At 47.9% G+C, this 13,757-nt stretch overlaps 1 protein-coding gene and 1 long non-coding RNA gene across 2 annotated transcripts; both read left to right on the forward strand.

Annotated features, from left to right (window-relative positions):
* Positions 1 to 2,379: 2,379 nt before the first annotated feature.
* LOC143672532 (testis-specific Y-encoded protein 1-like) lies at positions 2,380 to 4,172 on the forward strand. Its single transcript, XM_077147133.1, has 4 exons — positions 2,380 to 2,879; positions 3,694 to 3,771; positions 3,897 to 4,008; positions 4,084 to 4,172. Exons 1-4 carry the CDS (start codon positions 2,415 to 2,417, stop codon positions 4,170 to 4,172), a joined length of 744 nt encoding a protein of 247 aa, XP_077003248.1. The 5' UTR covers positions 2,380 to 2,414.
* Positions 4,173 to 4,208: 36 nt separating this feature from the next.
* LOC143672583 (uncharacterized) lies at positions 4,209 to 5,965 on the forward strand. Its single transcript, XR_013169906.1, has 3 exons — positions 4,209 to 4,227; positions 4,326 to 4,411; positions 5,316 to 5,965. It is a non-coding gene; the product is annotated as an uncharacterized LOC143672583 (long non-coding RNA).
* Positions 5,966 to 13,757: the final 7,792 nt, after the last annotated feature.

Raw genomic sequence — 13,757 nt, forward strand, 5'->3', positions numbered from 1 at the left:
TCTTATGAGTTTATTATAAACTAGTTTCACAGGCCACTAGGAAATAAATGGACTATGTACAGCCTTACAGGAAACAGGAAGGGAGCTGAGGAGGGCCGAGATGAGTCTAGGGCCTTGGTGGGCGCACCCCCGGGGGAGGGGCCCCCACATCCCTGGGGGAGGGGGTCGCATCCCCGGATTGATTGTTTTTCGAAGGCTCTTTCTGTCGAACATGTAGCACTGACCAAGCATTGGAGTAAAACAATGTAATCGACAAGCAAATGGGTCTGTTTCTGTGCCGTATGGTGACTTTTAAAAGAATTCAAGCTACAGCTAGCAACATTAGATTGTTGTCTGTTGTCTGGTATGCTGCAGATCAGTAACCAAGAGAAGGCTACACAATACTTCTATAACATTGGCTAAACATTTCTGATATAATGTACAGCATCTCAGACAACTATTATTAGGGCTTTAATTTTTTGCAAAATGGAAAAGCAAATCCCTAACAACCTTTTGGAATAAAATGATATCCTTTAGGATTTGCCCTTGAGAAAACAAAATGTTAAAAGTTGTCAAGTTTGAAACAATAAGTGGTTCTTCGTGAACTAAAATGAAAGACTCGACTGTTTTTAAAAGCTGTAAGACTTGATAATCTTAAACAACTGAGAACATGATAAAGTTAAAGTAGAGGAAGTGATTCTGCTAAAGCCCAGACTTTTTCCCCCTTCATCTTGATTATTGAGAAAAAAAAAACCTTTGTAACATTTCACTATAACACTAGTTATTCAAGTAAGCTTTGCCACTCTAGTGAAAGTTACTTTTAGTTTTGCTTCAGTTAACTATTTGAGACTACGGCTTCTTTTAAGTTTTATATATCGCACGGGTCATATTTCCTTATTTATCCAGGTGAGTGTCCCATTATTGCAGCACCATTTGCTGAAGCTTTATTTGTTTCTTTGTTTGCTTATCTGTCTGTTTTTTTTAGTTAACGGAAAGAAAAAAAAAAAAAGAAATTAACACCACATTTAGAAATCATACCATTCTACATATGCACTCAGTAATTCTTAACATCATCACATAGATGCATGATCATCGTTTCTTAGTACATTTGCATTGGTTTAGAGGAACTAGCAACACAACAGAAAAAGATATAAAATGTTAATATAGAGAAAAGAAATAAAAGTAGTAATAATAGTAAAAAAAAAATATTATGCAGCTTTAAGACAAGATAAACTTATGAAGCATGTAATAACATGGATGGACCTAGAGAATATTATGCTGAGTCCAGCCAAAAACTTAGGGACAAATACTGTATGGTCCCACTGATGTGAACGGACATTCGAGAATAAACTTGAAATATGTCATTGGTAACAGAGTCCAGCAGTAGTTAGAAACAGGGTAAGATAATGGGTAATTGAAGCTGAAGGGATACAGACTGTGCAACAGGACTAGATACAAAAACTCAAAAATGGACAGCACAATAATACCTAATTGTAAAGTAATCATGTTAAAACCTGAATGAAGATGCATCTGAGCTATAGCTTTTTTTTTTTTTACTCTTATCCTAATTGTTTTTAATAAGACTGGGACCTGGGGGGTGAGGGTGCTTCTGGGCAGGGAGCAGATCTTTTCACCCCCAAGATAAACTTAGCAGAAGAAGAAGGGCAGGGCAGTCTCACGTGGCACTGGGCGACGCTGCTGGAGGCAGTTTCCTGCTGTCTTGGGGGCAGGGTGCTCCTGGGAGCAACGAGAGCATGTACAGTGAGGCCTCCCAAGGGGTTATCGCGCTCCTCAGCAGGGACCTGGCGGGCAGCGCTGCGCGCACTGAGAACATAGCACTGCGCGCACTGAGAACATAGCACTGCGCGCACTGAGAACATAGCACTGCGCGCACTGAGAACATAGCACTGCGCGCTCTGAACACACGCGTGTTCCCCAGCACGCTGCTAGAGGCCGGCAGCCACCCCGGAGCCGCCTCCCCCGGGGCTCCGCTCTACGAGGGGAGCAGGGTGTGCACGAGCAGCGGCTTGGGGGTGCTGAGGGCCGCTTTCCCGCCAAAGCCGGCCGGGTGGACGGCGCCCACCGCGGCGCATGCGCCCCAGCAGCTCGTCTGCCGCAGGCGCCAGGAAGCCATCCGCGCCGCACGGTGGCGCCCGGAGCGCCTGCTGGAGTTTGCTGGGAAGCGCCTGTGCGCCAGCCTTCTCTGCACCAGACCAGGGCCCATGGCGAGTGAAGCACGTCCTGGCGAGGCTTCGGCTCCTCCGGGATGCTCGGGAAACCTCGTTGGCCCGGCAGGTGGCCTTCTGGTAGGAGAGTCTGTGGGGCCTCGGGGGGAGCAGTCCCAGAGAGCAGCAGCGCAGGGGCAGAGGCGCAGGCCGCAGCCGTGCGGGAGGTGACGGAAGGCCAGCGAGGAGACTGCGATCCTTTGGGTGGGGATGGGGCTGGAGATTGAGAAGCTGGAAGGAAGAGTTGAGATAGAGATCCGGGGCGAGACTGGGCTGGTGAACGAGGACGGAATGGTGCTCGTTGAGGTAGTGGCAGGGGAGCCAGGGGTGCAAGAGTTGGAGGTGCAAGAGTTGGAGGTGCAAGACTTGGAGGTGCAAGAGCAGGAGGTGCAAGAGCAGGAGGTGCAAGAGCAGGAGGATCAGGAGCAGGAGGTGCAAGAGCAGGAGGAGCAGGAGCAGGAGCAGGAGAGCCCCCAGGAGCGTGAGCAGGCCCCGCCTCGGCCCCGCACATCCACGGAGGCGCTAGAGAGTCTGCATTTAGAACTGAGCAGTCTGATCGCACGAGGCAGCCAGGTGCTGTGCCTGGACAAGCGCAAGCTAATACACGAGCTTCAGCCCTACCTGGATTTCAGAAGCAGCAGCATCAGGTGCATTGCAGGCTTCTGGTTGCAAACTGTATCCTTAATGCACTTCGGAGGCGATAGCCTCACAGAGCTGTGGACTATGGAGGAGGGTTTGGGGAGGATGTCCTGGCTGGGGGCAAGGGGACAGCTTTAGTGCGGGGAGAGAGCAGTTCAGGAGGAAGGGGTGGCCGACAGTTGCAAACACAGGCTTTTTGAGAATCCTGATTGTGTTCATAATATGGTTCCATCCTGGTGGGTGGGGAGTTCAGCTTCCTTTGCAGAATTCAGACTGTATCGTGTTCCACTCAACCTTGCTTCTGCGGGGTATTGTTAGTCACACATGTTTAGGGTCAAAGGTCATGCTGCCTGCCTTTAAGGTCCACCTTCTGAGCACACAGGTTCTTTGGCATATAACAGTTGTCTCTTGCGTGGAGCTGCATTCACTGTATGCAGTCCTCTCTACATGTAGTTGCCCTCCATTGCACCCTGTCACACTTCAGGACTCTGAGTACACACATGCCCCACATGCGATTCCAGGGAACACGCGGCCTCCAGTCAACACTCTCAAACCCTCTGTAAGAGCTCAAGAAGTACCCTTCAAGACCTATCCATCATGCAAATAAAATAGAGAGGTCAGGAGTTCTCAAGAAACAGACTGTACGCCCGTGTGAGTTCAGACTCACAAAACACAGGCAACAGAAGGCTTAAGGAAGATTTTATAGGAGTGTGGGTATTGACTGAGATGGATTGGTAATGCCAGGAGGTCTGGCAGATGTGTGATCCCACTTCTGATTGCCCTCCAGATGTGCTCTAGCTGTTTCTACCCCTGCCAACCTAGCATGTTTGAGCTCCTTTACCCAGTACAGATTCTGAACCATCCTCAGCTGTCAACAATGATCACTGACCAAGATCGGGACCTGCTCAGCTACATGATCGACTTGGAGGTGAGAGATGGAAGGCTCAGCCTACAGAAATGAGTGAGGGAGGGCAGGTGGAAACGATTCAGCATGTAATCAGGCAAAGGCGTGTCCCTAGAATGATTTCTCCCTCCTCTGCTTTTCCCTGTCAGGTGGAAGTGTGCATCCCTCCCAAGAACTGCTGTACGATCACGTTTTCCTTTGGGAGAAACCCCTACTTCCGAAACCCGGTGATCACAAAGGCATATGACATTACCATCACTGGTAAGAAGTTGCTGTTCAGACGGTACAAGGGATGGGTGAACAATATAGTATCCCTCATTCTTTCTCTTTCTGCAGGATATCTGTTATCTCAGACCACTCCAATCCAATGGTTCGGGATTGTGAATGCCAGGCCTACAGGTGCAGTCGCCAGAACACCAGTATGAACTTCTTCAACTGGATTTCTGACCACAGTCCTTCAGGTCTAGCACAATTGCTGAGGTAAATCCCCCAGGGGCAGTTTCATAAATGGCTTGGTGTGCTTCCCAGATGCTAGGGAAGTAGAGTGCCAACCCCATTCACACCTTTCCCTCTACCAGATCATCTGTGAAGACCTCTGGCTGAATGCCCTGCAGTACTACCTGAGAATGGGAGGGCCCAGCAGATGGTATGGAGAGGCAGACAGGTGAGGATCTCAGTTGGCCAGAGAATAAATGCGTGCTGCCATCTGTCTGGGTTATTCCTCTTGGAAAGGAAGAGAGAGGATGGCAGTGAATAGCGCCAGGTCATTAGGTCGTCACCTGAGATAGGAGTTCTGGGATAGTGTAATGTAAACCAGCCTGTGGTTGGGGAAACCTCATCGATGTAGCAAGAGCATGACTAGCCATGGGCACTGATGCACACGGGAGTCATTATCTCCACTTCTCTGAGGCATCATTGCATGGGTACACAGGAGCCCTACTTCCGCTCCTATATTATGTTTGGCTCTCCTGAGACTTCCTTGCTGCCCACCCCACCCCCCACCTCACCCAGAACATCTGCACGTCTTTATGGAACTGCTAATCCAAAGACCCATGAGTTTTTTGATTCTCAGAGTTTTCTCTGAATACGAATTTCCATGTCCTGTCCTCCACAGCCAAACCAGAATACAGACAATTGAGTGCATTGAGTGCATAGGAGAATTTTGAGCTCTGAGGTACAATTTAAAGTTTTAACAATGTGAAAATATGGAGAGTTCATTAGGACTAGGATGCTTAAACATGAGCTTTTTTTTTTTTTTTTTTTTTTTTTTTTTTTTTTTTTTTAAGGAAAGACAGAGAGAAGGAAGGAAGGATAGAAGGAAGGAAGGAAGGAAGAAAGGGAAACATTTTTAAACATTTTCTTGTTTTTATTGTATTCTGTTTCTCCGTTTTTGTTACATGGGCTGGGGCCGGGAATCGAACCGAGGTCCTCCGGCATAGCAGGCAAGCACTTTGCCCGCTGAGCCACCGCGGCCCGCCCTAAACATGAGCTTTTAATTTATCATTTTCTGAAAGGGAAGTTTTGTTATCTTTGATGTAGATTTGAGTTGGTGTGCATGTGTTTTCCAGGGAACCCTCTCCATTTGATCTGGGGGCGATAGAGCATCAAACATAGCGAAAATATGGCAGAAGAGCACTTGAGATTTAGAAGATGAGTAACCCACCCCGTGGTTTTGCAGAACTTAAAACTGAAGGATGGAGCAGGTGGTGGAAATAGAAAGAATGAGATTCTTTAAACATTGAATGATAATCCTGGACAAAATAAATACTCTCAAGTGATTACCCGTGTGTGTCTGCAGTGCGTAGTTGTGCTTTGCGGGAGGTGGACCCAATGAAGGAAACGACGCACTATGGGCTTTTAATTTGCTGCCTGGGAATTAGTAACGTATGGAATATAAGCTTAGGAAGGTGAAGAGATGGGAAGTACTTGGGACTCCAGTTTGGTAAAATGGTTTTTCCTGCCTGTTCAGGTATGAGGCAATAGGAGTTTGGAAAAGAGAGGCCAATTAACTGTGCGCTTTTCAGTTTTACGTGGGACGTGAGGGAAGGCAAGCAGAAGGGCTTAAGGAGGAGGGGGTTCACAGTCGAGTAAAACCTAGATTTTGTGCTGTGTTGCTTGCGTGGAGCTTAAACCAGTGTCTGTTCCCTGGAATATTCTCAGGCAAGTTAATACCAGGAAATGCAGGAAATCTTAAAACTCTATTTATTTGTGAACAATATGTTTGCCAGATCCATATTAGTGCAGAATTTTTGGCAGGGTAGCAGTCACCCTGTCAGTACCAGCACGACAAGTAACAGATTGACTAATGCAGGTTGAGGCACAAGCAGGGAAGAAAAACTGTGATGAGGAGTTGGTAAAGGAACTACTGAGTTTCTGGCGGTGGTAAAGAGGCAGAAAGAGGAACAGTGGAGAAGAAGCATGTTTCCTTGTAAACGTATGACCTCATATGAGTTCCTTTGTTTTTCTCAGACTTCATTTTGGGGCAAAAACAGACTTGGACTGAGAAAAAGTGGGACGGTAAACTGGGAAAATTTGCAAATGCAAGGCCATCCACGCTTGTGTGCTGTTCCCTCAGTGACCCCGCCTTTAGACCTTTCTTACTTGTTCTCTTTTCCCGACAGATTAACTTTGGTCCGAGCATCCCTTTGGGTGCTCCACCCCAAAAAGTATACAGTAACCTCAAACTCAATAGGAGAGCAATTCTTGACCACACAACTCAAATTAGGATGTCTCCTATTTCCTGGCTGGTTCTCCACAAACATTTCAAAAACCAGGTCCTGCCTATTGGATGGGACTCCCGTTTTCTGGAATTTTTGCATTCTCTTCATGACGCTCCACATTGGATCGGCAGTAGCAGACTCAATTACACATTTAAAGCCTGTACATGTTTGAAATCTCACCTTGGAAGTGGTTACATTCAGGGTATCCATCATGATTATGTAATTGCTCCCCAGTAACGGCTCTAAGACGGACGCAGGCTAAAGGTTAGACCCTGCTGTCGTTGGAAAAGGGAGGCCGATTGTTTCCACGGGACTTCCTCCCGATTTCCACTTTAAAGACGCCGTATGTGCATCTCTATCGCTCCCTTCTCGCATTGGACTTGCTGTCTGCACAGAGGCCACTTTGCGATGTCGTGGGTGAAGTGTGTTCTACAGCAAACCAGTCGCAGTGGTGAGGTTTGATAGTAGCGTTCATGAAATCTTCCCCACCCCTTCAGACGAGCATAACTCCTTTCTGTACGTGTTGGAAACTTTAGGTAGCGGCATAGTCTCTACTTCAGGAGCCGGCCAAAGCTTGGTGGTGCTTTCCGGATGTGACCTCCCGAGCGGGACTGAGGCTGCTGAGAGATCTGGGGCAGGATACTGAGGTCGGAAGAGCCCATAAAGTCTATTTTGCCTGATGTTACAGCAGCCACCCAAGCTTTTTTTTGCTTACTGTTTGCATAGTGACTTTTTCCATCCCTTCACTTACAACCTATTTGTATCCGTGGGTCTAAAGTGGTGCTCTTGTAAACAGCATCTAGACAGATCATACATTTTAGCCATTCTGCAATCTGTGCCATTTTATTTGCAGCGTAATCTCGTAAAATTCAGTTTTAGTTCTGTTGAAGCTACACTTAACGTTGACCATTTTCACTTGGCTTTTAATTCTCAGCTGTATTGGTTTCCTCTGTTTGTAATACTTTATTAAGTTTGACTGACAGTCTTCACTTCAGTGCTCTCCTCTAAGCTTCTTTCTCTTATTGGTTTTGGTTTTTAAGGTTGTTTCTCTCTCTGTCTCTCTCTCTCTCTCTCTCTCTCTCTCTCTGTCTGTCCCACGCAGTGGAAAGAAATGGGGAACTGGGGAACTGGGAGTTGTGACCAGGACTACGATATGACCCGGAAGCAGATGAATAACAGGAGGCTCTAGGTAATGAGTGAATTGCGGGTCATAGTGAAGAATGCCAGAAGGAATGTTGTCGGGAGGTAAATGGAAATGTGTAGGGGGCCGGATAATTTGGTTAACGAATAGATTGTATGTGCTATTGGAACTATGAAACGAAGAAGAGAACTTAGGTGTTCAAATGAATTCGGAAACTGACAGCAGCGACCTGTCTGATGAAAAGAAAGACGCGGTCAGCCGGGATATGATACCACGTAAAAATGCACAGAGGAAAAAGCTTTTAATAAAAAATAAAAATAAAAAATTGCTGAACAGGAAAACTTTTCTCATTGACGATGACTTGTGTTTCTGACCCCCGATTGTGAGAATGACAGGAATTCTGACTCCTATTTGAGTTGCGGTGCACACAGAATAGAGGGAAAAAGGGGGACCTGGGGCTGATACCTGGTGTTGAGTGTGAGTGGGAATTGTGAGAGACAAGCAGTTTTGTTTGAACTCTGGTTAATGTCTGAAGTGTGGGTGACACATGGAATTGGGGGGGGTCATGGGAATTGTGGGAGTGACAGGGAACTGTGGGTGACAAAGAGAATGATGGGAGGGAAAACGTGGAAGAAGCTAAGAATGCGGACGAGATGGGGCACAAGCAGTAGTATCAGATCATCACAGACAGTCTAATAAACTTGACGTGTGTAAGGAGTTGCGTATAAACAAAACCACAGGGGAAGGAAATGGGGAAAGTTCATTGTGAGGGTGACTTGTCGTACGAACCCGGAAGTGTGTGAATGACAGGGAAGTCTGGGTCATCAGTGAATTGTGGGGGACACACGGAATGATGGGTGATGGAGATAACTGTCGGAGTGACAGGAAATTTGGGGCGGGGTAGGGAACAATGATTAAGACGCCGAATTCTGGGTCTAAAGGGAACGGTGGAAATAACGGGGGAATTGGGCATGTAAAGTGAATTTCATTAGGAATCATACGGCCGCTTTTAAGAATGAGGAACAGGATGGGAAGAAATGGGGAAATGGGGAAATGGGGAACTGGGGAACTGGGAGTTGTGATCGGGACTACGACATGACCCGGAAGCAGATGAATAACAGTCAGACTCTGGGTAACGAGTGAATTACGGGTTATAGAGAAGAATGTCAGAAGGAGGAAATGGCGGTGGGAAGTAAACGGAAATGTGTAAGGGTCCTTGATTGTACGTGCTATGGGAACTATGAAAGGAAGAAGAAAACTCGGTGTTCAGGTAAACTCAGAAACTGGCAGTAGTGGCGGTCAGTATGGCATGACGTCAAACTGCAAAGAAGCTTTCTATACAAAAAAAAAGAAAAAAATTGGCAAACCCCACAGCTGCCATCATCAACCAAGAATTGTATTTCTGACCCGGCATTGTGAGAATGACAGGAATTCTGACTCCTATTTGAGTTGTGGTACACACAGAATAGTGGGAAAAACGGGGACCTGGGGCTTATCCCTGGTGTTGGGTGTGAGGGGGAATTGTGAGAGACAAGCAGTTTTGTTTGAACTCTGGTTAATGTCTGAAGTGTGGGTGACACATGGAATTGGGGGGGGGGTCAAGGGAATTGTGGGAGTGACAGGGAACTGTGGGTGGGGCAGGGGATTGTGGGTACCATACACGGTTATGTGTCCAAGCGCATTGTGGGAGTGACAGGGAATTGTGGGTGACAAAGAGAATGATGGGAGGGAAAACATGGAAGAAGCTAAGAATGGGGACGAGATGGGGCACAAGCGGTAGTATCAGATCATCACAGACAGTCTAATAAACTTGACGTGTGTAAAGAGTTGCGTATAAACAAAACCACAGGGGAAGGAAATGGGGAAAGGTCGTTGTGAGGGTGACTTGTCGTACGAACCCGGAAGTGTGTGAATGACAGGGAAGTCTCGGTCATCAGTGAATTGTGGGGGACACACGGAATGATGGGTGACGGAGATAATTGTCGGAGTGACAGGAAATTTGGGGCGGGGTAGGTAATGGTAGTTAAGGCGCCGAATTTTGGGTGTAAAGGGAACGTGGGGTGGAGTATGGGAATGCGCATGTAAAGTGAATTTCGATAGGGATCATATGGCCGCTTCTAAGAATGAGGAGCACGTGGGGCAAGCAGCAGTACCTTACAGTCACAGACACTATAACAAACTTTGGTCGAGGAACGGGTTGTGTAAAAATAAGACCACGGTGCAAAGAAATGGGGAATTGGGAGTTCTGACCAGGACTTGTGATATGACCTGGAAGCGGTGAATAACAGCAGACTCTGGGTAATGAGTGAATTGTGGGTCACAGTGAAGGACGTCCGAAGAAGGGAATTATGGGAGGAAAACGTACAGGGACTGGGTAATTTGGTTAACACATGAAATATACATCATATTGGACCTATGAAACGAACAAGATAATTTGGGTATTAAACGTGGCTGATGAGAAGGAAGACACGAGGTTTCCCGAGCATCCTGGAGGAGCCGAAGCCTCGCCAGGACGTGCTTCACTCGCCATGGGCCCTGGTCTGGTGCAGAGAAGGCTGGCGCACAGGCGCTTCCCAGCAAACTCCAGCAGGCGCTCCGGGCGCCACCGTGCGGCGCGGATGGCTTCCTGGCGCCTGCGGCAGACGAGCTGCTGGGGCGCATGCGCCGCGGTGGGCGTCCGGCCGGCTTTGGCGGGAAAGCGGCCCTCAGCACCCCCAAGCCGCTGCTCGTGCACACCCTGCTCCCCTCGTAGAGCGGAGCCCCCGGGGAGGCGGCTCCGGGGTGGCTGCTGGCCTCTAGCAGCGTGCTGGGGAACACGCGTGTTCTCAGTGTGCGCAGTGCTATGTTCTCAGTGCGCGCAGTGCTATGTTCTCAGTGCGCGCAGTGCTATGTTCTCAGTGCGCGCAGTGCTATGTTCTCAGTGCGCACAGCGCTGCCCGCCAGGTCCCTGCAGAGGAGCGCCATAACCCCTTGGGAGGCCTCACTGTACATGCTCTCGTTGCTCCCAGGAGCACCCTGCCCCCAAGACAGCAGGAAACTGCCTCCAGCAGCGTCGCCCAGTGCCACGTGAGCCTGCCCTGCCCTTCTTCTTCTGCTAAGTTTCTCTTGGGGGCGAAAAGATCTGCTCCCTGCCCAGAAGCACCCTCACCCCCAGGTCCTAGTCTTATTAAAAAGCAATTAGGAAGGTAAACATGGCAAAGGGAAACTAACAGAAACAGCGTGCGGAGCTCCGCACGAACTTGGAATCGGTTGGGAACAACAAAATCTTGCTGAAAAGCAGCAAGCCATCACGCAGATACTACTCAAGTCAACTCTTGGGGGTTCTGGGTTACAGGGGAGCACATTTCAAGGCCAAAGTCCGTGAGGGATGAAACGTCTGAGAAAATGTGGGCAGAGACTCTGTTTCCAGCCTGGGTTCTGGGTGTCCAAAGCTGCCATCAGACCATTCAGTTATAAGTATCCTTGTATTTGATTGGCTATTGCCTGTATGTACCCATGCATTCATGTCCCGCGTAAGGGATCAGGAGCTCGGCCTCAGCCGAGTGGAAAATCTCCCCAGGTCCATGAAGAACACCTGGTAAATGGGGCCAGGATGTGGGAATTACACAAACACGTTTTTGCAAAAGCGAATAGCGCTTGTTTGCTTCTCTAGTAAGCTTGCTTGCTTACAGCTGAAAAACCAGTATGTGGTACTGTGAAACTAACGTCCCTGCTCTGCTTCTGTGGATAAGGTTGCGGTTTCAGCCTTTATAAGCCTACCTTGCAAGCTGCACGGGGCTGCTCTCTGAATCTTCCTTCTTTGAGGGTTTCTGAGGCAGTCGCTGGCCAGCTAATAAAGACGCTAACTTGGCTTGCCGTTTTTCAATTGTGTGGTCTCTCTCTCGGTACGCCCCACACATCCAGATCAGCTTCCAGCTTCATATAAGAACTTCTCTGCCCTTGCTCAGTAGGAAGAAATTACTAAATATTGGAACTTTTCCCATTTTCCCTTCATAATGTTCACAGATGGTGTTTCTTAGGAGTAAGGGCATATCACGTAGAAGAAGGGGGATTTGAAAGCTGGCTGGATAAAAAAAATACTCAATATAAATCTTTAGCTGTGAAAGGCTTAGTAACCAGAAAAGTATTTCTTATAATCATTTTACTTAAGCAGTAAGTCCTGACTGAGTTATTTTAAACCTAGAAACTACTGCTGAAATAGGCTGCTATTAATTTAATCACAAAAATTTTAGAAGGAGAGAATGAACCTTAATACAAAGTAAAAATTTAAAACTAATCAAGTTTAGACCTAGCTGACAGCGACTTAGCCTCCCTGCACTTACCTGTTGTCCCCAGCAGGTGGTGCTGCAAGGCTCCTCCCTCAGGCTCACTCCCTCCCCATCTGGAGCAGCTGCCCTGCACTTTCCCCAGCTCACCACCAGGTGGCAGGCCTGAGAGCGCTCGTCTATTAGCACGGCCCAGGCTGACCACAGTGGATCGAGTCCTGCCTACCTGGTTGAAGGTTCCTCCTCGCCTGGGCAGCTGGATGGCCAGTCTCTGCCGGCAGCACCGGGGAACTGAGCAGCACCCAGGGATCAAGTGACAATGATGCCAGACACTGCTTCTGTGGGGCTGGCTATTCCTGCACCCAGCTGGGTGAGTGCTGCCTCGCCATGTGGCCTGGGCCCCACAGTGCATCGTCACATCACCTCCAGGGTCACCCTAGGTGCTGTCAAGAATGACCCATGCAGGGAGTTCTCCCCGCCGGCAGCGGAGTCAGGCTGGGGCTGAGGATACTCACTTATTCCTTCATTCCTCCCCACATGCCATAGCCACCCCTTGGGATCACAGCTTCGACACAACCAGCCCTCCCCTCCGGGTGCCCCCCCCCCAACTCCCCAACACAAAACTGCCTCAGGATCCTGTTTGATTACTCACAACCATCCCGCAGTCCCGTCACTTTCTCCCCATCCCCTGTCTTCTTCCATGGAGCACCAGTGAACTGAAGCACTCCACTCTGCTCTACCATCTTCCTGGAAGTCTTCATACCATGTGTCCATCCTGCAAGCTGAGCCAGGGAGGGTTTTATTTCTGTAACAGGAAAGGAGCAGAAGGAAAGTTTTTGAGTTTAAATCGACAGTGAGTAATTCAACAGTAGCCTCTAGGCTTTAAATAAATCAGGACTGCTTGAGTGAAATGATCATAATAACAAGTTTTCTAGTTACTAAGCATTTCCAAGCTAAAGAGGTACACTGAGTATTTTTCTATCTGTCCAGCTGTCAAATCCCCCTTCTTTTGTGTGAAGAAAAGACCGGCATCTTGTTCCCAAGGACCGGCATCTTGGGATCATTTACTAGGAAGGGAAAATGGAAAAGGCGCGCTATTTTGTAATTTCTTCCTACTGAGCAAGGGCAGAGAAGTTGTTATATTCATCTGGAAGATGGTCTGGACATAAATACACAGGCACAGTACAGGCAAGAGCAAATCAAACAGCTAAGAAATTGGTCGTTATTATCCTACTGTCTTACCGGCAACTTAGAAGGCATGAGCTGGTGAGATGAAGACGATGACTGAGAGACGAGGTGGGGGGGGTGGGCACATGGGAAAGAGAACACACCCAACACATGCCAACACAGAGGCTATTTCCTGGCTCTGACATTTCTGTACTACTGCTCTTAAACACGGTGTTCATGCTGGTGCAGCTAACTAGTTTCCATCTTCTACACCCAATGCTATTCCATACTATGGACGTGCTATGCCATAACTCTCCCAGGCAGCAGCTTATACTGCTTAAAAGCCTTTAAAAGCTCTAATCTGAAGGTGTCGCAGTAAAGAAACATAAACACTGAGGGAAGAAATGTTATTACCCAGTGAAATCGTATCCAGGGAATTGGCCCATTTGTCACGAAAACCTGTGCTGTTTAGGGTATTCTGTATTTTCTCGGCAATGCTGAAATCTTCCACTACTATCTATCAATGTATAATTCAGAATGAATAAACTGTCTATCTTCGAAAAAATCATAGGAACTAATCCAGCGCCTCCCTACCTTTGATGGATACGATCAAAATCCCAAAATCACAAAAATGAGGGCCACAATACACATGAGCTGCTGACGCAACAGCTTTTCCTTTTTAATTTTTGTTTTCTCCGTCATTCTTTTCTGAACCTT

Source organism: Tamandua tetradactyla, chromosome Y (genome assembly GCF_023851605.1).
Source record: "Tamandua tetradactyla isolate mTamTet1 chromosome Y, mTamTet1.pri, whole genome shotgun sequence".
NCBI classification, from domain to species: Eukaryota; Metazoa; Chordata; class Mammalia; order Pilosa; family Myrmecophagidae; genus Tamandua; species Tamandua tetradactyla.